The sequence below is a fragment of the Chenopodium quinoa genome, unplaced genomic scaffold (genome assembly GCF_001683475.1).
Source record: "Chenopodium quinoa cultivar QQ74 unplaced genomic scaffold, ASM168347v1, whole genome shotgun sequence".
Taxonomy (NCBI): Eukaryota; Viridiplantae; Streptophyta; class Magnoliopsida; order Caryophyllales; family Amaranthaceae; genus Chenopodium; species Chenopodium quinoa.
The window spans coordinates 3,124,031-3,148,306 of record NW_018742770.1 but is presented as its reverse complement, the minus strand read 5'-3'; the positions used below and the strand labels follow the sequence as shown (position 1 = coordinate 3,148,306).

At 34.0% G+C, this 24,276-nt stretch overlaps 3 protein-coding genes across 4 annotated transcripts; 1 reads left to right on the top strand and 2 right to left on the bottom strand.

The window, feature by feature from the left end:
* Positions 1–7: 7 nt before the first annotated feature.
* On the bottom strand, positions 8–6,273 carry LOC110724733 (general transcription factor IIF subunit 2-like). Its single transcript, XM_021904184.1, has 6 exons — positions 5,858–6,273; positions 5,084–5,183; positions 3,344–3,474; positions 3,140–3,211; positions 1,515–1,664; positions 8–608 (listed from the first exon to the last, which is right to left on the bottom strand). Exons 1-6 carry the CDS (start codon positions 6,053–6,055, stop codon positions 489–491), a joined length of 771 nt encoding a protein of 256 aa, XP_021759876.1. The 5' UTR covers positions 6,056–6,273; the 3' UTR covers positions 8–488.
* A 2,761-nt stretch (positions 6,274–9,034) lies between these two features.
* Positions 9,035–12,217, top strand: LOC110724732 (cysteine protease RD19A-like). The gene is made up of 4 exons (XM_021904183.1): positions 9,035–9,560; positions 10,143–10,262; positions 11,337–11,583; positions 11,685–12,217. Exons 1-4 carry the CDS (start codon positions 9,057–9,059, stop codon positions 11,963–11,965), a joined length of 1,152 nt encoding a protein of 383 aa, XP_021759875.1. The 5' UTR covers positions 9,035–9,056; the 3' UTR covers positions 11,966–12,217.
* A 112-nt stretch (positions 12,218–12,329) lies between these two features.
* LOC110724731 (V-type proton ATPase subunit a3-like) lies at positions 12,330–21,449 on the bottom strand. Of its 2 annotated transcripts, none has more exons than XM_021904181.1 (18): positions 21,352–21,449; positions 20,915–21,154; positions 19,989–20,033; positions 19,358–19,480; positions 19,142–19,249; positions 18,841–18,948; positions 18,582–18,755; positions 18,153–18,290; positions 17,055–17,162; positions 16,724–16,831; positions 16,442–16,590; positions 15,532–15,685; positions 14,294–14,454; positions 13,995–14,201; positions 13,703–13,886; positions 13,525–13,608; positions 13,194–13,390; positions 12,330–13,079 (listed from the first exon to the last, which is right to left on the bottom strand). In XM_021904181.1, exons 2-18 carry the CDS (start codon positions 21,053–21,055, stop codon positions 12,818–12,820), a joined length of 2,451 nt encoding a protein of 816 aa, XP_021759873.1. In that variant the 5' UTR covers positions 21,056–21,154; positions 21,352–21,449; the 3' UTR covers positions 12,330–12,817. The 2 variants fall into 2 exon arrangements, with proteins under 2 accessions (XP_021759873.1, XP_021759874.1); XM_021904182.1 differs by having other exon boundaries at positions 20,915–21,100; positions 21,352–21,430.
* Between the last annotated feature and the right edge of the window lie 2,827 nt (positions 21,450–24,276).

The window sequence follows — 24,276 nt, the reverse complement described above, 5'->3', positions numbered from 1 at the left end:
GATGATATTCGAGAAATAATTGCTTCTGCACATGAAATCCCTAGAACCATTGTCTAGGAGAAATTCAATGAACCCACGCCTATATGTCACAAGAGCGAACATTGTATCGCTAGTCTGTTCTTTAATCTCAAGCTTATACATAACCTGTGAATTAAAATGAAGTTTTCTGCCTATACGTAATCCTTTGTTTCGACTAGACAAGCAACCAAATACAAAGGTTAAAAAGAGCAAGAGAACAATGAGGGGTATAATTTACATGCACCACCATCATGTGAGTACTTAACATTTAGGCTTCTTATGTAAGGGAAACATATGAGGCAACTATATGTCAAGTCTATATGGTGAACATTGGTAAAATTAAACTCAACATACAGCAGTTCCACTTCCACCGCGTCTCCAAACATAAGGTTTGGTTGGGAAATTTCTGCTGTGGTAATTGTTAGCTCCAGGACCATGATACATCAAATTGTACAACACAAGGAGAAGACTTAGTCAGCTCCAGTATTATCCACTGCTTTCTTGTATTCGGGCTTAAGCTCATAAGTACCTTGATTCGTTCCTCTTTTGTTGTATACACATAGCTCATTCAAAATTTCTTTCAAAAATTGCTGAAAAAGAAATAGACAAGAGTCAGAGTTTAAAACTAGATAACTTGATTTTGATCCAAACAAGAGTCAGAGTCATGAGTATGACAGTTAGTCTGATACTGATTGATATTTCATAAATTCATACAAAACTTACCCTATTCCTAAAACCCGAACCAAAGTTAAAAAAAAAATATTATCATCCTACATGCCACCTCCTTTCTAAATGATATGGCAACACACCCTCATAACTTCAACACACCAAAAACGACTTCCAAATTTACATGAAAAAGACTTGTCAATTAACTTAAACAATTTGGTCGCTTAATTGGTTACACCAACCTATGATACTCAGTATCTTGTAGATCTTTTGTACTCCTAGTATGAAAAATAGACAAACCTTTCAAAAAATAAAACTTCCAAATTAATCGACAATGAGTAACGTATAGAGACTAATAATTATATTCAATCACATTTACAAGCAATATTTAGTTTATAATGTGCAAATAATTAATCCATTAATCTTGGTTTGATCCAGTCTTTGAATAACAATTTCATTCAATTAGATTTAAAAAAAAAAAAAAAAAAAAAAAAAAAAAAAAAAAAAAAAACACCATATTACAATTACATACAATCCCCAGGGACATCACCCATGCCAATAAGGTAATGACTACTTTGGATAGCATAATCATCAAAATCCAAATATGGCCCTATTGAATTAAACCAGAATGGGAGTAAATAACCCACCACCTGAATGTGACCCAAACTAATTCAATGCGAGCCAAACCTATTCAGATGACCTATTTGACACCCCTACTCTGAAAGACCTCAGCATAGATACTGCTTAGTGCTCATCTTTGAGAGTCTGCCAGTGACATTAAATAAATGGGGATGGGGGTCTTTGCATAATTGAACTAGAAAGAAGCTTACAGCAGGTTGGTCAGTTTCTTGGACCAATTGCTTTAGTGCCCAGTTAGGCTTCCTTTCAAATAGCTTAAACATGATGTCCTCCAGCTCTCCACGATCCCTTCTGGTTCTCTTCATCTCTACAGGCTTAACGGGTGCTGTCTTTTTCTTCTCCTATAAAATATCAAGATAAACATATTATTCTGATTTTTTCTAGAACTCAGATGAAGGTTACTTAAATAGCCAATCTTTTGAGAATCACACGTTCACACTTTGTGAACTATACATGTGAATGATGTGATTCCAAAATGTTGGTTTTGACAAAAGAATAACGACATGAGGTAAACAAAGGTACAAAACCAACAGTATAAGCCAGCCAGAGCAGGCACCAGAGATGACGTACACCAACCACCTCACCAGAGTGAGATAGACACTAGATGGTAGCCTAAAAAAAGGGTTTTGCTGCTTTGAATAACCCTCCCTCGGCTCCCAAAAACCACTAAAACAACAAGATGTTACCTTATTCACTCAAAGCAATAAGGTCAAATACATTTCAACAGGGCCTTTAAATGGTGAACCCTTAGGACATGCTGACATATACAAGGTAGAAATAAAAGGTAGAACTGAGTAAAGATGGGGGAATGTATAGAGGAACTATATCTCCCTGTTAGGTGGCGCCATGGTGGTGTCAAGGCGGTTCATTTTAGTAACTAAATCCATTGCAATAGGATTGTTAAGGAAAATGTCATGAAGATAAGTATGAAGCTAGGCCTCTGAAAGCCTATGCCTTTAGGCAAATCATTGAGATATAAAAAGTTCTACTAATAGAAAAGAAAATACGGAGAATATTCATAGTCAAAATTGTGTGTTGGCAAGCGTGAATGCAAATTGTTGGAATTCAGGAAATAGGACGAGTATATAAAATATTGACCTTTGACTCATTCAAGGCACTCGGCATATTTGAAACAAAATTATATACAGTTAATCTGTCGATAAGTTTTAATTTGAAACCTGAACTATGGGCAAGATACTGATGACACAACGGTTGTGATAACCACTAGGCAAAAGGGGAGAGGAAGAGCATAGTAAAATAATTCAAGGACCTGCATCTTAAAAAGAGCCTCATGACTGACTTAGGCATGTGTTTTACAAAATCTAGTAACATATACTAATGTAAATGCAAATCATCTGAGTTAGATGATGAGAGCAAATATAAAATTTTGAAAGAAATGAAAAGGTATAGACATGATGGAGAGTCAAAATGGGAAAAAGTTGGAAGGTTTTCTTGTACCATGTGGAAATTTCTTTAGGAAGGACCGAAGGAGGGAGTAGTAATCAAAACAATATTTACTACAAGGATTGCAGAGGAAACTAATATAAGAATGTGATACCTAAGTATTGTTTGGAAAGTACAAATGAGTTGTACAGATTGCATTTAACAGTCAAATTTTCAACATGAGCAACAAGATCAATATTCTAAAAAATGTAGTAGATACAATTAAAATATATATATATATATAAATAAATAAAATATCAACAACCAATAAAAGGACCAAACATAGAAAGAAATGAGGCTACCATATAGATATGCAGCAAAGCATCATAAACAGAGAGAATTAATGAGACAGAGCACAATAATGCAGTCGTACCTTAGAAGTAGAACCAAGTCCAAACAACCCAGGCATAGGCCGCATGTGTACACCACGGTCATTATCAATCACCTGTTTAAGATGTCAAGGAACCATAAAAAGATTAGTCTCCCCATAATCAAATAAAACTTCCAGCAAAAGATTGGGAATGCAAAGGAAATGGACAAAATGGGAGACAGACACTTACTAACACAAATGCCTTACCTGAATCTGTCTGTTCTTAATCATGGACTTATTTGTCCTTTCACGGCACAATCTTCCATACTCCTCAAAGTTTTCATTATGGGGCTTCATGTCAAATTTATGCTCAACTTTGCCTTCCACCGCAACCTTACCTACAGGAGCAAATATTACAATTACACAGGCAACCCACAAATAAAGAGAGGTCTAAGAACAATAAAATCCAACCAATATGGAAAGGTCTGAATACAGAGTCTTAAAAGAGGCAGCAAAAAAAAATTTAGAAAGATATGTTGGTTACAACAATAGCAAAGTGATGGTCTTACAGATGTAGAAGTGGTAAAATTTGTAAAATTTGTAATTATAGAAAGATATGCATAGTAATACTAGATAATCATGGATCATAATACCAGAGCAAAAAGCTAAGCAATGAAGCACCCGACCATTAAGAATAAACAGAAGGGAATTGAGGATATGGGAGAGTGGTAAACCACCTTAAAATATAGACTAAAGTTACTCATCTGTCACTAGATAGTAGATATCCCTGAATTTACTAGGAACTTAAATTACTTAATAACACTTAGCCTTGAGTTTTGAACTAAGATTATAAGCCTTGAACTAGATTCATCTTAACTTATAAGCTCTAAAACGACCCTTATATGAACATATCAGCCTTGAACTAAACTTCAATTTAAACTTATATGAACTTCTTATCCGTAAATTTATCTAATTCTATCAGGTAAAAAATTAACCTTATCAAATATCATCAATTTATCTTCCTTGATTCCTATACTGAACTATATATGTGCAAAGTTTCATTATAATTACCAGAACAAAAATTAAAAAGGGTTTCCGAGGAAAGAATATTACAAATTACAATGTGTGCAAACAAATATTGGTGACAACTGACAAGTGCACAATGATTAAACAAATAGTCACCTATAAATGATTCTCTGAATTCCATTTTCCGGGTTTGGTCAGGAGGGGCAAAAGAGAGATGCTTTCCATCAGTCAAAAGTCGATACTGAATCACACTAGTCTAATGCAACCAAAAAATATGTTCTTCTCTTTTTTCCTTCTATATAATCTTAATTTTTTTAGGGTTGGGGACATAGGCAGAATTGCTAATAAATACAAACAAGGATTTAAAGATAGAACAAAGAAAACTCATGAGCATTACTTAATGGGTTGCTCCTAGTCCTAGTTGAAGGCTACCTACTTTCTATAATCCAGCATACCACATGTTAGGTTCTTTGTGCTGTTTCATGAATTCCTAGCATCCCAGAAATTTTGGCTATGCAATGAAGTACTCATAATAAGTACTAAAATCCTTACGGCCTTTTCCATAACCCTATGAATGAGTGGTCCAAAAACAATAAAACGGGAAACCACACCTAAAGATTTAACTGTTATTAGACTAAACATAGAGCCCCCCTCCCCCCCTTCAAATTGTTTACCCACAATGTAACATTAATTTTCCCTAGTTATCAAACATGGTGCAGATTCTGAGGTGATGTTGCAATATACTACGTAGGATCTAAGAAAAGTTCTGATATAGCTATCAATCCCTCAGTTAAAGTTACTATCCAATATAAAACTATGGATCAACTGATTAGCAATGGCAAACTCCCATAAATTAATCAGAGCATAAATTGCTACTTACATGATTAGAGAGAAAGCAGAAAACACGAAATTAAAGAGAGATGCAACAGCACAAGTGCTGAAATAATCAAAGAGAAAGTGAACCATTCTATTAAACCTCACCTTGACTCTCCGAGAAAATGCTCATGGGAACGAAGTCCTTAAACATATTTAAGGAGTAGCTCCTCGGACCCATGTCGGAGCCATTCATCTCCATAGTGAACTGCTCAACATTGATGCAAATGCAAACATATTATTATGTCATTCACATACGAAACCATTACATAAAAGGCATGTCAAACAAAAATCGAACTCTAACAATACACTTTTCTTAGCTAAACACAACCTCCTACCATGAAAGAAAGAACAACCACCACCCAACCACCCTCTATGTTTCCAATAATTCCCGAATTCTCATCACTATCTCAATTACAGCCGTGCCTATAAAGTTCTTAAACGATGAAGCCAGTAAACTTCTCCTTACATCTTTCCAGAAAGATCACCCTGCTCAATTTGTTTCAAATGTCAAAATGTAACTTTTAACCTAAAGTTGATTTCTTTAATGCTACAAAGATATAAATTGCAAAAATCTCTTATAACATATACAAATTTAGAGATTTTCACAATTACAATCACTCAAAACCAAATTAAACCTCCAAATTATATTCTATCTCATATAAAACCTAATTAATTTCATCCCAAACACAATCCTACTTAACTCAATTCAGCTGAAAACCCCTAATCGATCAAAAATTCAAAACCCAACCAATTTTCATTCAGAACAATAAATCCTCAATTAAAACCTAAAAATCAACCTCAAACACTTGTAACAACATAAAGATTAAACCTTTACAACAAATTCAGCTCAAGAAAAAAAGGAATAGATAGAAATCAAACCTCAACAGCGGAAGGATCATCAGGTCGAAGAGGATCGAGCGAGAGAACAACCTTAGCGACGGGTTGAGGGTCGGAAGATGAAGCGCGTGATTGCCACGACTTAGAAATTACAAGTGGGCATTTCATCAACCAAACCGATCTTTCAGCCTTTCCTGTATCAACTACGCCATTGTTAATCTCACTGTTTTCTTCCTCCATATCTATGTTTGTTCAAGCTTTTCTGAAGCAATTACAAAAATGGAGTTTTTGGTCTAGTTGAAGAAGTAGAAAGTGATTTTTACTTTTTTGCTCTGGTGATTTTCTCTCTTTCCCCTGAATTTCGGCAGTTTGGGTGAAGAGACTTTAGTCAGGATTTTGAGAAGAAAGAAAAGTGTTGGACTGGTTTGTTTTTTGTTGGTCTTTCTTTGGTTCTCTATTTGGGGCTTTCTAGCTACGGATTTGTGCAAGATCTGTCCATTCCGCATTTCGAGTTGGGTTTAGGTCGGGTCAGTATAAATTTGGTCATTCATTCCATAATTTGAGTTGGATTTAGGTCGGGATACTGTAAATTCGGACATGCTTGGGTCGAATTATCTCTAGGCCGGATTATTTCTAAGTTGGATTTTGATTTCAATTTTCTAGGTTAACTCGAGTTGGATTGATTTTTAATTGAATCATGATTATTAGGCTTAGGTCACCATGTTCTCAAGTTCAAACAAGTAGGGGTTGTGATTGAATTTGGATTAATTTCTCCCAAATTATTAATTTTGGATATATTGTTTGATTTTATTGTTGCAAATTGAACCAACCGGATGTAATTAAGTAATTAACACCAAATATATAACAAATTAAATTACCAAATTTTCCACAATGTTGCATTATACATGAAAGCATAAAACAAAGAGAGAAATACATGACATGTTGCAAACTCATACTCACCCTATCGTGTAATACGAATTTTTGTTGCTTCAAAATATAGATGGAAGTCTAGCTGAACTTGACAAGTCTCAAGATTGAGCTTTCATGCATAAGAGCTTATATATACTTTAGCCGAACTTGGCAAGTCTCAAGATTGAGCTTTCATGCATAAGAGCTTATATATACTTTTTTTGTTCTTAGGATAAATTGACAACAGCCCCACCGATTTGCAATCTACTTTTAAAGATACCAACTTCTAATCAATTCATTCAAAATGATCCCAACTATAAGGGGTTTATTCCCAAAACGGTCCTTGGCCTATATCGACCGTTTTGATCAATTATTAATGTCAAATGTCGCGTGTTAAGTGGACAAAATTTTCAATTGACAATAATTATAAATGATTCTTATTTATAAGTTATAATCAACCTATTCACATGTGCTTTTGTTAGATTCGTTGTGATGCATTTTTCAAAATATCAACTTTTAATGATTTCCTTACTTATTAATTAAATAAAGATATTAAATATTGGAGTTGAAAGTACAAGCCTCTAGTAAAGCTCAATTGTTGTCTTTCGAATAGGTAGTGTGAATTTGTTTTAGATTTTTTTTATTTTTTATTGTTGAACCATTTTTTTTTTCGCAATGGGAAAAGAGTTGAGTTTTTATTCCATCTAACCTTTTCTTGTACGTGTATTCAATTGATTCAAACTAATTATATGAAAATGAAAAATCTTAGAATCTGATCTATATAAATCAAGTAAGTTTAAGGGCATGTTCTCATTGACTAAACTCAACTGAACTGAACTGAGCTAAAGTGAATTGAACTGAACTGAAATGAATATTTTATAAGAGAAGAAAATTAAGAGCTGAACTAAATATTTTATAAGAGAAGGAAATTAGGAGCTGAACTGAACTGAACTGAGCTGAACTGAACTGAATTGAACTGAACTGAACTGAATTTCAACGTAAGAGAACAGGCCCTAAGGGTCTGTTCATATTTACTGAACTGAACTGATTGGAGCTGAACTGAACTGAACTGAACTGAACTGATTGGAGCTGAACTGAACTAAGCTGAAATGAATATTTTATGAGAGAGTGAAATTAAGAGCTGAACTGATTGGAGCTAAGATGAACTAAACTGAATTGAACTGATTGGAGCTGAACTGAACTGAACTGAAAATAAGTAAATATGAACAGGCCCTAAGTCTTTATCAACTAGACAATTTCATAAGGTTGATTTTGACTCGATTTTTTTAGGTAAAGAGAAGACGTCTTATTGAACTAAGATATTGTTCATATTTACTGAACTGAGCTGATTGGAGCTGAATTGAATTAAGTAGAGATGAAATGAATATTTTATGAGAGAAGGAAATTAGAAGTTGAACTAAAGTGAGCTATACTCTTTGGACCGAAACTGAACTAAACTATACACGTTGGAGCTGAATTGAACTGAAATTAAGCTGGAATGAACAGACCCTAAAACCTCTAACAACTAAATGTAACTTGGCTCAGAAAATATATTGTGTATTCATTTGCGACCGAATGAATGATGTTCCTTTCTTGAACATGTCACATAATAAACAACTCCTCCCTAATTGATTAAATAATACGAAATCAAATACGGAGTAATTAATTACAGTACTTAATTAAATTATACCAGTACTAGTGTACTATACTCAATTGCTTCATATTAACATGATTATCCATAAAATAATACTCCCTCCGTTTCAATTTGTTAGTCCCATATACTATTTTTGGCGTTTCAAAAAAATCTACTCATATTGAATATATTCCACTTTTAACTTAGTTTTTGTTTCCTATTTTATACATATTAAATTATGGTTGGCTTAATTAATTGATTGTGAATTAATGACATGACTTTAATTAAAGAAATTATTCCCCTGAATTATGCAATTATGTTTGACGTTTTCCTAAAAAAATCAAAACAAATTAAATAAGGCAAAACTATTTATGATTTTTTTTTACTTTAATGTTAGATTTTAAATATTCTTGTTTTCTTATTTTACGTGATTGATTCTATATGGAACTAATAGAGAGAATAAATAAAAAATATCTAAACAATCCTTTGAAAATATCAGCTTGCGTATACCAAACCATTTCCCAACCCCCTTACGCCTTACCCCACCCCATAATCTCTCTCCAATCAACAACCATTGATCATTTCAACACAACACGTGTCAAAATCACACCGGCTCAACGTCCCAATCTTCTCGGCCTCATCAACCCATCATATAACACCACACAATACTCCTTCCACTTTCTCTCTCCTCTTCCTTCAATGGCGTCGTCTCCTCTTCTCACTTTCTCTCTCCTCTTCCTCCTTTCTCTCTCCTCCGCCGTCGCAACCTCCACTTCCGATGACGACATCTTAATCCGGCAAGTCGTCGCCGGAGAAGTCTCCGGCGAAACCTACACCGCCGTCGAAAACAGCAACGACGATCTTCTCTTGAACGCCGATCATCATTTTTCTCTCTTCAAATCGAAGTTTAACAAGAGGTATTCATCTCAGGAAGAACATGATCGTCGATTCTCGATTTTTAGGGCGAATCTTCGTCGTGCGAAACGTCATCAGGCGATTGATCCTACTGCTGTTCATGGTGTTACGAAGTTTTCCGATCTTACTCCGAAGGAGTTTAGAGAGAAGTACCTTGGATTGAAAGGAGGTAGGAGGAAGCTTCGACTTCCTTCTGATGCGAATAAGGCTCCTGTTTTGCCTACTGATGGTCTTCCTGAGGATTTTGATTGGCGTGAACATGGTGCTGTTACTGAGGTCAAAAATCAGGTATTCATTCTTGAAATTGATTGTGATTTTTTGCTTGTTTAATCTATTTTCAGCTTTATTTTCCTGTGATTTTTCTGTGGAATTATCTTCTGAGTACCTGATTATTTTACTTTTTGATGTTGTAAAGTAGTATAGCTAATTTTGTTAGAGAATCAACTATTAAGCTGTGAAAAATTCAATCAGTAATGAACGAAGTAGCTCAAATTATACTAATTGTTTAATCTTTTTGCAGCTTTAAATTTCTGTGAATTTTGTGATTTATCTGTGGAATTATCTTTTGATGATCTGATTATTATTTTGATGTTGTAAACCTTTATTTGTTGATAAATTTTGCGAGAATTGTTATTATGCTGCGAAAATTAGATAAGGAATCAACGAAACAATTCAAAATTGTTTAAAAAGGGGCGATGATATGATAGTTGATTTTGATGATGATATTTAGTAGTTTTAATACTCTTTGATAGTTTAGAGGAATGATAAATAGTTGACTTTTATATTTAAACAACTTTTATAAATTTTGGTTGTAAATGGATTAGTATAACTGCAACTTGATATAATGTGTCTTTTGTGGAAAAATTTCAGGGTCAATGTGGATCATGCTGGTCTTTCAGTGCCACAGGAGCATTAGAAGGTGCTAATTATCTTGCAACTGGTAAACTAGTTAGTCTGAGTGAGCAACAATTGGTGGATTGTGACCATGAGGTCAGTGCTCTTGCTGTTTCTTCGAATTCAGTTTTCTATATGTGTATGCTATGATGATTATTAGCTTAGGATAATTGGATGCTAGGTTTCTCGATATTTTTTCGTGGTGGTAAATATATGCTTATGATGTTATGTACTTATGTAGATACATGGTCTTGTTTGATGATGTTTTAATGTTTATGTTGATATAGTATAAGCTAATACGAAGTATAAACTTATTGGTTGCATATGGATGGATGGATGGATGGGTGTTAATTTTATTAACATTATAGTCGAAAAATATAAGCTTATGATGTTATAAAGATAGGGTCTTGTTTCTTGATGATGCTCTATAAAAATTACTCCGTATTTCTTAGTTGTATTCCCAATTGTTTCTTATATTTGAAGAAAGGTATCAAATTACAGTCCTAATGTAAGAGAGTTGTCAGTTGTATATTTTTCGCTAAGTTACTATGGCTTTATGGGACTCTATGAATGAGCGTAGAAAAGAAACAAATAAGGCATCTTCTAGGAAGGACACTGTGCAACCCTTATCCCACATGTTGTCTGTATATTGTTTGGGACTTTATACATCTCTGAACAGTAAAAAATCTTATTGAAAGTTTAAACCCCACCAGATCACCAGTACGCTTGTTTTTATTCCCCTTGAGCTTGTAACATGTGATGCATACATATTATTTGATGGGGTACTATGTCTTGCCTGAAATGTACAACTCAGGTTTTCATGCCTATATATGTACACCATTGATGTGCACATGATCTTAATTAGCTGCTCATGCTTCCAGCATTCTTACTTAAAACCAAGCTAGGTACTTTATATTAGTTTGCATTGACGTGGCCCTTGGCGGATACTGAATCCATCTGCTATGTAATGCTAGAAGAAGGGATTGACAGTAATCAGTAATGCTATTGGGACTTGGGAGTTTTGTACTTAGCGATCCATTTATAATATGTAGTCATAATTGCTTCTATGCTGCTCTGCCTTTTGTTTCTTTGAGCGTTTAGGACCAAGCCTTTTCTGCTTATCTTTATGTATTGAAGTGAAGGTTCTAATGCATTCTTCTCTTTTTGCAGTGTGATCCTGAAGAACGTAACTCATGTGATGCTGGCTGCAATGGTGGTTTGATGAATAATGCATTTGAGTACGTACTAAAGGCTGGTGGTATTCAGCGTGAGGAAGACTACCCTTACACTGGTACTGATCGTGGCACCTGCAAATTTGACAATAGTAAGGTTGCTGCTACAGTCGCCAACTTCAGTGTTGTTCCCCTTAATGAAGACCAAATTGCTGCCAATTTGGTGAAGAATGGTCCCCTTGCAGGTATAGATCTATGCCGGAATGTTTCATTATTTTGCCTCGTCTTTTTAAACAATCAATCAAAACGGTGTTGCTTAACTGGTTTTTCTTTTTGTTTGTTGCAGTGGGAATTCATGCAGGTGCCATGCAAACATATATTGGTGGAGTTTCTTGCCCATTGATCTGCTTGAGGAGTTTGGACCATGGAGTGCTATTGGTTGGCTATGGGTCTGCCGGGTATGCTCCTATAAGGTTCAAGGAAAAGCCATACTGGATCATTAAGAATTCATGGGGCGCTAACTGGGGAGATCATGGCTACTACAAAATCTGCCGAGGCCACAATGTCTGTGGTGTAGACTCCATGGTCTCGACTGTTGCTGCTGTGAACATTCAATCTACCCAGTAAATGACTATGTTGGCATTGTCCGTATTATTAGTGGACGACATCCATTTGTAAATACACGTTTGCTGCAATTCCAATTGCGGTGAATTTGTTTAAAGCTTCTACATTATATCTATCTTAAACTGTAGTCCTCGAGGAGCATTGAGTGACTTATATTAGGAAGCAAAACTGGAATCATATGTAACTAAGTACGCTTTTGGTTTTACGCTGCTTTATCCTAGCATTGTCGTGTTTAACAGATAAAATTGCTGTGTATGACTGGTGTATTAGTTTTGATAAAAATGCCCTAATATGCTATGCCTTTAGTTTCAGGGAGTGGCACGTTTTACTACGACGTTACATATTGTGAAATGTGAATGGCAAGGACTTGGAAAAATCACAAATAATAATGATTTAATAAATGACTATAATCGGTAGTATACAAATCTTGCCTGTAGATTTAAAGAACATGAAGTTAAGATGGAGCACTGTTTTAACTACCTACAAAACTTTACAAGATTAATCATAACTCGTCAGGTGCACCAAATAGCAAAATTGTGACTTGGCTCGAGATTTCATTGTAGGTAGCTTTGAATTACATGTATAGTGTATAACCAGCTTCTAGCGCGTATTCTATGTAGAAAGAATTTCCAGTATGCTTGACTTGTTTACATGGGATCCCACCACGCAGTGATGTCAATGTACATAATCTGCTATCAGCAATCAGGATGGCAACCGAAAATCAGACCTGCCACACCAGTAGATCTCCAACTTTGTTATACATAAACAACACAGATGCAAAGCCGGTTGAGGAAGTTGTCAAAGGTAATATTCCTAGCCCAGCAGCTACTGAACTCCAAAAAAGTAATAGTAGCATCACTCATCCTCGTCATCAAGACAAAATGAGAATGGTTGAAACTTATAACCATCTCCCTCGAAGAACTTATTCTGAAATTCTACCCAGTGAAGCCGCATAGCATGTAGAAATGCACTGAGAGTTTCCATCACTAATAGCACTCCAACAGTAGCAGATATAAATACAATAATACCAATTGCGAGGATGAACATGTTGTTATACCCCCAGGTCAGAAGTAGCACTTTATCAAAAAACACACTTGATAATTCTGAATGCGCAAGACTGCAAACAAGTAAAATAAAGTCATATAAACCTCCAACACATTTTCAATAATAAAAACAGCATAAAGTCTAGTATGAAGTTTATTATGGGACAAAGAGATTGTTAATAGCCTACCTAAGAGCCCATAAACGTAGATATGAAGCTGTATTTGAGACTGCTCCAAGCACAAATTCTATGGTGTGTATTAGTTGGTGAACAAAAATTTCACTGAACTCAAATTCATCATGCCCCCCGTGTGAATCATGCTCCATCTCAAAATCCAAGGAATCATCAGCATTATCAAGAAGTCCATAGGAATGACCTCGGTGTCTCTGAAGAAAAAAAATGACAATTTACAGGGTGGGACATCAGGAGAAGTTCTCAACATTGCAGTGTAAACAAAACTAAAAGATTGCAAAAGAAAGTACACTAATTAAATCAATAAGAAGTTGTAAAGTTAGCATACTTCTTCATGCTGCTTCTTCAAAATAAAAGGCTTTGGAAATAGCATCCATGGTACTGAAATGATGGCCAGCAAGAGTAACAGAATCTGGCAAGTCAGGGCAACAAATGTCAGAAGTCATGGCACCAATCAATCTTCTGGGAGGACTATGATAAAAGTATAAGACGTAAAGCAAGGTTACCTGAAAAAATTTCTGACCAAAAAATAGTTGATTCTCCCCAAGGTCATCAGTAGAACTAAGGAACATGTATATTAGTATATGATATAGATCAGCTTTAGATCCAGTGCACCATTTGATAATGATGAGGAGTGAAAGGTAGCCAAATAGACTGTTCAAAAATATGATCTGGGGAACAAACTGATACCTGGAGAAGCAGTTTTCACAAGAAGCATTGTCAACAAATGAAGGGACGATATGTGCATCTAACAACACAAGAATGTTAATTGAAAATTTAAGTCATTCTTTTGATTACCAGACATTCAGGTCACTTTTGAAGAATTTTGCGTTACAGTAGCTTAATATGATCCCAAGGTTCATGTGTGCCACTCCCAGAAGAATTGACATTTTCATCTTCAAAGAATTTAAAAATGGCAACTCACTACGGCTCCCGTGCCATACAGGATCCACCCCAAATGGGTATGTATCACGTACTTTTATCACACCAGACGTAGAAGCATCCCTGCCACATACATAGGACCAATTCATCAATTACTGATTTTTTTTTTTTTTTTTTTAAAAAAAAAGCACAACGCAGAAGGTCAAAGTTCCTACCCACATGAAGAATCACGGCAAGCATAGGCAGATTTTCCAAACAGCTCAAATGGGAGAGAAAAGAATTCATTATAAATCAATCCAGTGTATATAGAAAATATAGCCATCATCATGATTAAATAACGACCACCAAATGCCATCTGCATGATATCTCCAAGTTTCTGCTTGTAACAAAAGCAAACATAAATATAAATTAAAATTAAAAATATCATAAGTAATTACAGAACAAGAAAGGCAAGTTGTTGTGTTATCTAGCAAAAGGAAAAACAATCCCATTAGAAGACAAGTCCCTAAGGTAAGACAGGTTATAAAATTATATAGCTCCAGTATCACATGCTATACTGGGAGTTAAGCTACCTACAAAAATTTTTTATGGACCTTGGTATGATGACTATGATCAAGAAGCTTAAAGTTATGGTGATGTGGAGTGTGAAGCATTTAAAAGTTAACACTCAAATAACAAAAATCAAACAAATTTCAAAAATAGTTGCACATAAATCATACTCCAATATCAACTTCACTCTCAAATGTTAGTATGTTACACAAAACATTATAAATAGACATGATGATGATCCCATATCAAACAACTTCATTATAACTTGAATATGTTCATTGCAGAGAGTAGCAATCAATGTAGTTCATTTATTAAGAATCAATCATCATTAGCATCAGGATTAACCCAATGCCTTGAGCTCACACCCGTGGCAGAATTTGGTATTTGGAAGAGGGGGGGGGGGAGTGGGGTGGATAATCAATAAGCCCTTTATCTAAAACAACAATCTTTGGTGTTTGTTACTTGAAAATAATAAGAAAAGCACAAAGAAATATTTTCCAAGCGTTTTAAGTACATAATCCAAATTTAGTAGAATTGTTAGCCTACGATATTGGACATAACAAAGGTAAGACATTGAGAACAGTAAGCATTGTCAAACAAGATAATAGAGGCAATATCTAATAGACTAATTTATAAGTCTAACTCAAGAATTACCCTACTCAATCCAAGTCCCAAACACAGCTAGCAACTCAAATGGATTTTCACTTGTCCTTAAAAATTATAGCTTAATGGTCAAACACTTCTAAAAGTCCAAGTAACATAGATGAAACAAAATCATTACCAGGCCTCAAGCCTTTTTTTGGTGTTAATGCTTCAAAGATAAAACCAAGTTATAAGCTTCAAAGATACAACTTTGACTGATCAAGAATGTAACTAGAATAAAATTTCAAGAGAACCATCTTACCTGACTGGAGAACTTCTTTTCCCTCAAGATCAAGTACATTGTTGCTAATAATAAACATATACCATGGCCCCAGTCACCAAACATTACAGCAAATAGAAAAGGGAATGTAATAATTGTGTATACACCCGGATTCGCTTCTTGGTACTTAGCAACTCTGCAACAGAGCATATCAGAGTATTATTGACCAAAATTGACTAGGAATCAAGTTGAAATAGACAAACTAGTTTTTTTTTTTTTTTTTTTTTTTTTTTTGGGGGGGGGGTAGTGGGGTAGCAACACTGCAACAAACCAAATAAGAGAATTATTCACCAAAATTGCATAGGGATCAAGCTGAGATAGATCCGGGGGTGGGGCTAAAAAGGAGCTGTATGCAGACGATGCTGAGAAGTCATAATTCACATTCACAAAAACTATGCACCAGTCCAGTTAGTTATCTCTCAGCCAATAACTTGAAATTAATTTGCAACTTCCAATGTAGATAAAGTTCAAAATAGCTCTTTTCACATGCATGGTCAAATTATGCTAAAAAAAAAAGAGATGCAAAATGGATTTCATGAAGTAAAATACCAAATGGTGAAAGAATAAAGGCCCTTGTTCAACTTCTCATTGCCAAGTTCCATGGGAAAGGGAAGGTGGGATAAGTTTTTCTCCATGGCCTTCAACTGAGATTTGTTAAAACAATGACCCATGTCCACTCCTTGGCTTAACCCAATGCCAAACTCAGACAGTGTTTTAAAAGGCACTCCCAACCTATCTAGCTATATATATACTTCCCTAAAACTCAAGGTGGTGCATAGATATTGAATTTGGAGTCTTGGAGGACCAACAAACTAACAGAATATTGAGAGTTCTAACAAACATTTGACTTATTGTTATTAATTTCAAATTTTGCACCCAACACAAAACTCACCCGTATGCATCCACAATTTCTTGAAAAGCACTAGTGAATTTGTTTGTGCGAAAAAAAGTTGGTGGAGATTCCTTTGTTGGCAGAGTGTGGAATATTGACCCAACTTGTGAGTTGCTATCGTATGTTGCTTGTTCCAGTGTATCTTGAATCTGTGAGGTTGATTGTATATCAGTCAGAATACAATACAATTTTTCTCAAATATATAGCCCTGTGAAGAGTATGAACAGCTGATTTCAACACTCAAATCACAACTTAAACAATGACATGGTGATCAGTTCTGACCTTTCTTGTCGAAAAAACTGGACACCAGCCTTCTGCAACGAGGCACTTCTTTGTCACATCTATACTGAGCATATTCAAGGTATGATAAATGGATTTCTCCTTCTTAACCTACAAACAAAGTTATACCAAAATAACAGCAATAATCAGTGACTAAATGTAGGTTTGCTAAAGAGTTTCTTGACTAGTGAAGACAAAAGGGAAAGTTGCGACAAGAAACGAAGTTATACCAATATAACAGCAATAATCAGTGTCTATTGTAGTTTCTTGACTAATGAAGAAGAGGGGAAACCAGTATAAAAGCAACATAAGGACAGCCCTGCTGAATACTAACCAAATGATGCCATTGTTCAATTTGTGATCCAACGGTGCGCAAGACATTGTCACGGTGATCATGACCAACATCAATAGTAGTTTTTAGCTCAGTCAGTCTTGCAGTAACCTACCAATGAAATCATCAATGATGTTAGTTATTTCAAATATTCACATGAATGATCAAACAATAATTTTTTCAGTAATCAATGTACACAATAGCAGCAATATGTCTTACCAACAAGCAAACGTTTCCAACACCTGATTGAACACTTAGGCTCCATAAATGTTTGGACCCATATAGGTCCTTAAAATTAACTTCAATAACTTTTTTCAGAAATCAATGTACACAAGTTCTCATAGCAGCAGTATGTCTTACTAGCAAGTAGATGCTTCTAACACCTAATTGAACACTTAGGCTTCCATAAATGATTGGACACAGATAGGTCGTTAAAGTTAGCTTCTTCTATGTTCCTACAAACAGTAATAAAGACTCTAATTTAACTTCTTCCTTTTATCAAATCACCCCACTCCAGGAAATAAGAAATTTCTACAAATATTTTATATGAAAAATCAAGATAATAAACTTATTTTTCAAGGAAAGATTTGCCTATCCGTAGAAGGCAATCTAGCAGTATGCATTATTTTTCAAAGAATGGATAGGGTCAACCGGTCAACATAGATGACTTAATTTAGATTAGTTGATTTAGATCTAGTCTATATAATATATTACTAAAGTCTAAAAATGTTTACCTCAAAAACTTACGATTCTATAGATGACTTAATTTAAATAATAGATGACTTAATTTAGATTAGTTGATTTAGGTCAATTTGAATTGGTTATGAATAATATTGGGTTTTATACATACCAATTTAAAAAAACCAGAGGAAAATGCATCACATTGTTCTGAGCTTGGCTAGGGTCAAAGACAAGCTAATGTACTCTCCAATACAGGACCATACATCAAATGGTATATATTGACAATTTTTCCTCCCTTACAAAACTTGGCTGGAACTTCAATATGACCCAGCATCAGTGTTCCCAAATCACTAAAATCTTATACAGCAGAAAATAAATATATAAAATTAAGTCAAAGCTGAATTATACAACAAGTAATACCTCTTTTAACATCTGCTGTTGCTTTTCTGGCTCATCAGAGAAAGCATAACAATTTGCGGCAAACGCATCACATATTTTTACTATTTTGTTTTTTGCCCTCTCTCCAGAGTAGAAGATCACAAATACATTTTTATCAACCTGCACAATCATATAATCCCAACAAATAATCATAAGAAACTAAGCAGATATCTCAAATAAAGAAGAATTAGTGCAATAATATGAAGATCCTCATGAAACATTTTTAGCATAGCAAACGTGCTTGTAAGCTTATATCACATTGGAAATTAAATAAATGCTGATTCTGGCCGTTAGACGGCATGAATAATCACATTCCTTTTCCACTCTAGTTTGGTGAGAGATGTGGAGAGCTAAAGGAAAAAATTCACAAGATCAAAGGAGAGACACAATTTAAATGATTAAAATATTCACCTTGTGGCCTGATGCAGGGTCAACTACAGGGTATTCAAGTACCGCTTGCTTCAGAAAAACATTTCCCCTAGTTGCCCGAAAAAGAATTCTCTCAAATGCCATTGATTTTTCTCTAGGGACCAGACCACAGATGAACCCAAGCCTATACTGTTTAGATGGATCAACCGTCATTTCCTGAATAAAACTAAAGTTAAGCATCCTCCAGAAAGGTAAAAAGAAACGTATTTTGACTGAATTCAGGGATAGCAGCTATATTTACTTGTTCTCGTAATAAAGGACTATCAATTGATTTTTCACCCAAGTGCCCTGCTTCAAATTCTGCCTTCTGAGCTGCTGTACTAAAGGCTGAATGAAAAAACTCTGCAGCCTGAAACAGTTTAATCTTTAATATAGTACAATGACTTCAACAAGATATGTAGAAATTCGGTTAAAATTTTAATGAACTGCACTCATTGGCAGAGGTGAGAGTAACAAGAAGAAAAGCTAGATGCGACTCACTATATTTGGCATCAAGTCATAAAAATTCATTGCATCAGCATCACAATGGAAATTGAACTTACCTTCAGCAGCACCAACTTAAATTCTATAAGCTCATTGTATGTATGCTGTAGGTTTTCACTATTTGCATTCATCTCTAGAAGCTCAGTCTCAAGCTCACCAAGTTTCATCTGGTTGTCAAATTGAGTTATTATTTCCAAGAAGAGGACATTGTCAAAAGAGAAGAGGGAAAACTTAATTTTGCATAACAAAGACAGACTTAAGCCCATATAGCATACCTCTAATGCATCCAAATTGACACTGTCACTTGGAGAAAACCAAGTTGAGGGCAGTAAACCAGCTTTATTCATCTGCTCTTTAAAAAACCTAATCTTGCGAGCCATTTCCCCACATCTTTTAATCTGGATTAATGAACAAAGTCATGATTAATGAACAAAGTCATGAAAAATTGAACAAAGTCATGAGAGAGAGAGAGAGAGAGAGAGAGAGAGAGAGAGAGAGGGGGGGGGGCTGTGAGTTAGGAGCTACAAATGACAAGTTTAACAATTTAACGTTGAGTCCCTTTACCAAGACAAATTTTATACCATGCTAACATTAATGGAAAGCCACACATTTTGCTAATAAGATAAGTTCATGAATTTGGGATTTGATGTTCTTACTATTGTCATATAATTCCCATAATAACTTCTTCAAAATTTCGAAGCAAAATCATGCTAGGATGGGTTTAAAGTTCATTGGAAGATTTCAGATTAAGCTCTTCACGGAGAGCAGGCAAAACAACTCAAGTTAAAAAAAATGACATTATTTTCTTTACCCCAATTTCCCAAAGATTCAAAATGGATATCAATTCATTCATATAAGGAGCTGCTAACAAGAACTGTGTGTAATCACAATGATAGCAGAACGCACCTGAGCAGCATAGGTCATCTGAAATGGGCTCTTTTCAGCATTAAGCTGTAACAGAACAAAAAGAAAGAGTAGTATCAACAAAAGGTCAAATGAACACATTGAATTGTGAACCAAAACCACAACTTGTATACATTATAATGACAATCATAAATATTAATTGCAACAAGTGTTGCCGATTGTGTGAGCAAAAGGCAAACATGATTTTCTGTTAATATCTCTGTGTTCCCTTAAGAATTCCGACACTCATTGAGCCAGAAGTCAGCCAGCCATGATCAGCCAAAAGCTCTTCAATACGAAGTATAATTCAATATACTCCTCCATTCTCCACCCAAAATGAAACCGGAAAAAATGTGTACTCTTGATCCGAATATCCAATGTACATTTGCTTTTTAATACCTTAATCTACTATCTGTGTTCCTATATAATCTAATTCGGCTTTAACCATTTGGCAACGTAAAATTATGATACTCAACACATTTAATTATAAAAGGTTGATGTCCTGAAAATATATATTGATTTGAGACAACTCAAACCGTAATGTGATCAAAGTATAGTAAGTGAATATTGCAAATGTATAAAGTGTATCGATTAAATAGAAACGAAGATAGTAATTCAATATATTCTGATTCAATTACCATTCAATATACACCGAATTACCGAATCAATGATACAATGCACCATAAACCAAATGAAACAATCAAAATCAGAACAATCTAATAAAAAAAAATCCAAATAACTAAATTTATAACACATTATACTTGATCCAAATAACTTTATCAGTAATAAAGCTCATTTCCCAACAAAACAAAATAATATAATCAAAACTCAAAATTCAAAAATAAATCACACATTATATTTAAATCAAAGATCTTACATCTGCATTATTATAGAATAAATCAAAAACATCATAAAAATTGAAAACTTACATCCTTAAATTGGACAATAGAAAGATCGCCGAGATACGAAATTGTACGATGAGCAGATTCAATCGGAATAATCAACTGAACTAACTGCATTTCTTCTGATCTCATTAGATCCATCTTCGGCCAACTGCTAGTATCCAACATTGTTGTTCTTCCCTAAATCTGTCGATTTTCTGAAGATTCAAAACCCTAATTGAAGAAAAATCAGCTCTGAATCTTCAGAAATCATCGATTTTAATGAAACTGAAAATCGATCAGTTCATAAAATATAATTAGAGCATGAAATTAGATTTTATAGAATTAATTGAAGTGGAAATTTATTGGATGGTTGATAGACCGACTAATGAAAAAGAAATGAAAGATTGTTTTCGACGCTTTTCAAGCTTATTTTAACACTATATTTTTTGGTGTCTTAAAATGTAAATTTGAATTTGACTTACGACCGAGAAGGAAGCGACGATGAAGGTTCGACTTCGGAGTTTCACAAGAAACAACGCGCCGACAATTTTTATTTTATTTAATGAAACTTTAGTTTAATGCAAGATGAATAAATAATTCTATATATAGAATGTTATTAATGTTTTGTGTGATTTTAGTGGTTGATATCTTACGTTGGATAATTAAATGTTTGTTTGATGGTTTTCTATTACTACTATGGAGTAATTTATTTCTTAGGTTTAAATTTATTGGATTTTATGAACGAGTAAGATGGGAGGGGATTCAAAGGTTCTTGAACTAGTGATATAGTGTGACCTATCATGCAATGACTCTTCTCGTGTGGTTTTGTGTTTCTAATAGAGTGATATGTTGTTTACTTGTTTAGTTGGATGATAGTGAGGCTGAAGGGCAAATGAATGTGATAGAACAAACATGTTGAGGATTGATTGAGTTTATGTGATAGTATGGTACTTTATATAAATCTCTCTTTTATAGGAAATACTCCGTATATTTTAAGTCCACAAACAAGGTCGTCCAAATAAATTGCATACTAAAAGTAATTAGTAATAGGAAATTTTATGTAGAACTCCCTAAAGATAGGGTCATTTGTGAACAACTACCCATTTTTTTTATTTGTTTAGAACTACCCGTAAGTTTGGGAAAGCTTGGGTAACACTACCCACTAACGTTTTTCGTCCAATTAAAAAAGTTATTTTGGCTCAAATTTTCACTTTTTTCAATTACAATGTACAATTAATGATAAAATAAGCAAAAAAAAAAAAAAAAAAAAAAAAAAAAAAAACCAATTCAATTAAACCCCAAACCTTAGAAATCAAAATCCCCAAATAATAATAAACTCATGAACCCTAAAATAAATTCTAATTAAAACCCTAATTAGGTTATTAATTAAGGTAAATTAAAACCTTTATGCAAATTGAAAAAGTTAATTGGGTGGCAAAAGTGAAAAAATTGGGTTCCGATAACGTCTTAATTGGACGGAAAATATTAATAGGTAGTGCTATCCAAACGTTTTCAAATTTGTGGGAAGTTCTAAACAAATAAAAAATAAAATGGGTAGTTGTTTACAAATGACCTTATCTTTAGGGTAGTTCTACACAAAATTTCCTTAGTAATATTAGAAGTAACTATTCTATTATTCTATAAGGTGAACATTATTTTCTTAGCTTTCTCTAATGCTGGACACTAAAAAAAGGGATTGTAATAGATTTTAACAACCTTCAAATTTAAGCTGTCTAAGATTTTCTTTATCTCAATTATCTATTCTATTAGTGTTTAATGATTTCGATATAAATGTATATAAGATGCTGTCAATTTATTTTGAAATCTTAGCTTATACTTAGTACATTTGCTTCACGAGCTAATAAATCTAATAACTAACCATAGTTGAGCTTGTATAGTTATTGCAAAATGGATATGTTAACCAAATTAAATTCTTTACTCTACTAGCAAAACACGTTGCATTCTGTTTTGGAAGGAAACAAAAAAACCTTGTGAGGGTAGACTTAATTAAATAGCCAATTTTTTTATTTTTGAACAGGAAGAATAATATCATTAAATAAAAGCCATACGGCATCTACAATAATAAGGATTTGTAAACCACAGATTTAGAGAAAATATCATAACTTTTACAATCAAAATCATAACTAATTTGCATATTTGGCATAGCTCATACTCCACCACTTCAAGCTTGACGCGAGCAATGATTTTCGATGTCTTTGCATCTTTCCAAGTTGAGACCTCCGCAATCTGCGCTGATGTTTTGATCGACCGGTTGATGACAAATCCCAGACCCATAGGAATCCAAATCACCTTCCCAATTATTATAAGAACCCTAAAAATAAAATTCTCATCCATAGATGAGAATCAAAATCCCGAAAAATTGGGAAAAACCCAGAAAATTGGGACAGACTCTCACAGATGGAGAGAACAAAACAAAACAAATAAACCAAAACGTAAAACAAAACAAAAAAACTAAATTGAATTAAAGAAAAAGGGTCGAAAATAGTCTAATTTCCGAAGAAATTAGACTATTTCCGGCCTAAACGACCAAGAAAATTAAAACCCTAGAAGAGAGAGGAGAGAGAAGAGAGAAAAAGGGGCGGCCGAAGGTTTACTCCTATTATACTTTATTTAGCTAAAAGGTAACTAATTAAATAGCCAATTTCAATACACTAATAGAAAATAAAAAATAAAAATAAAAAATAAAATAAAATAATGGATTAGATAACAAAAGAGTTGACTTTTAACCTGGGATTTTTTTTTTTTTATCATTATTATTATTTTATTTGGTATTCTCATACTTGTGTTTAGTTTTGTGGTTGCCAAAAAATTGTTATAACAAGGTGAACAAGCTATTTAGCAACCTCATCTAAAGCTTTAAATAGTAGCTTGAAAAGTTCAAATGATCCAAGCACATCAAAATTATATACCAATCTACGGATATAAAACTAAAATTCACTTTTATAAATAAATTATCGGTCAGCACCTTTGTCACGGGGTAGAAATTTTACTAAAACTAAAAGTGTAGCAACATGGTGTTATTAAGTGCTATCAATTTGTTAAAAGTTTTAATAGATTAATCTTATCAAAAAAAAAAAAAAGTTTTAATGGATTAAAACAAATACGAGTACTTTACATCTTTCCATTATTTGTCCTTTTTTCTTACTTACCCTCTTCTACAAAGACTGAACATTTTAAAAGGCACTTGATCAACATCAATATATAAAATTGAAGTATAATTTTAATTAATAATTTATAAAATCAATTACGTAGAATATACACATATATAGGTGACTCCTATTGCAAAGGCATCTCTAAGATATAGATCATGATTGATATGTCAACTTATAAAGATTCTAATCTTAAAATTTGATAAAAATAATTGGACTCTAATTTTATACACTGCA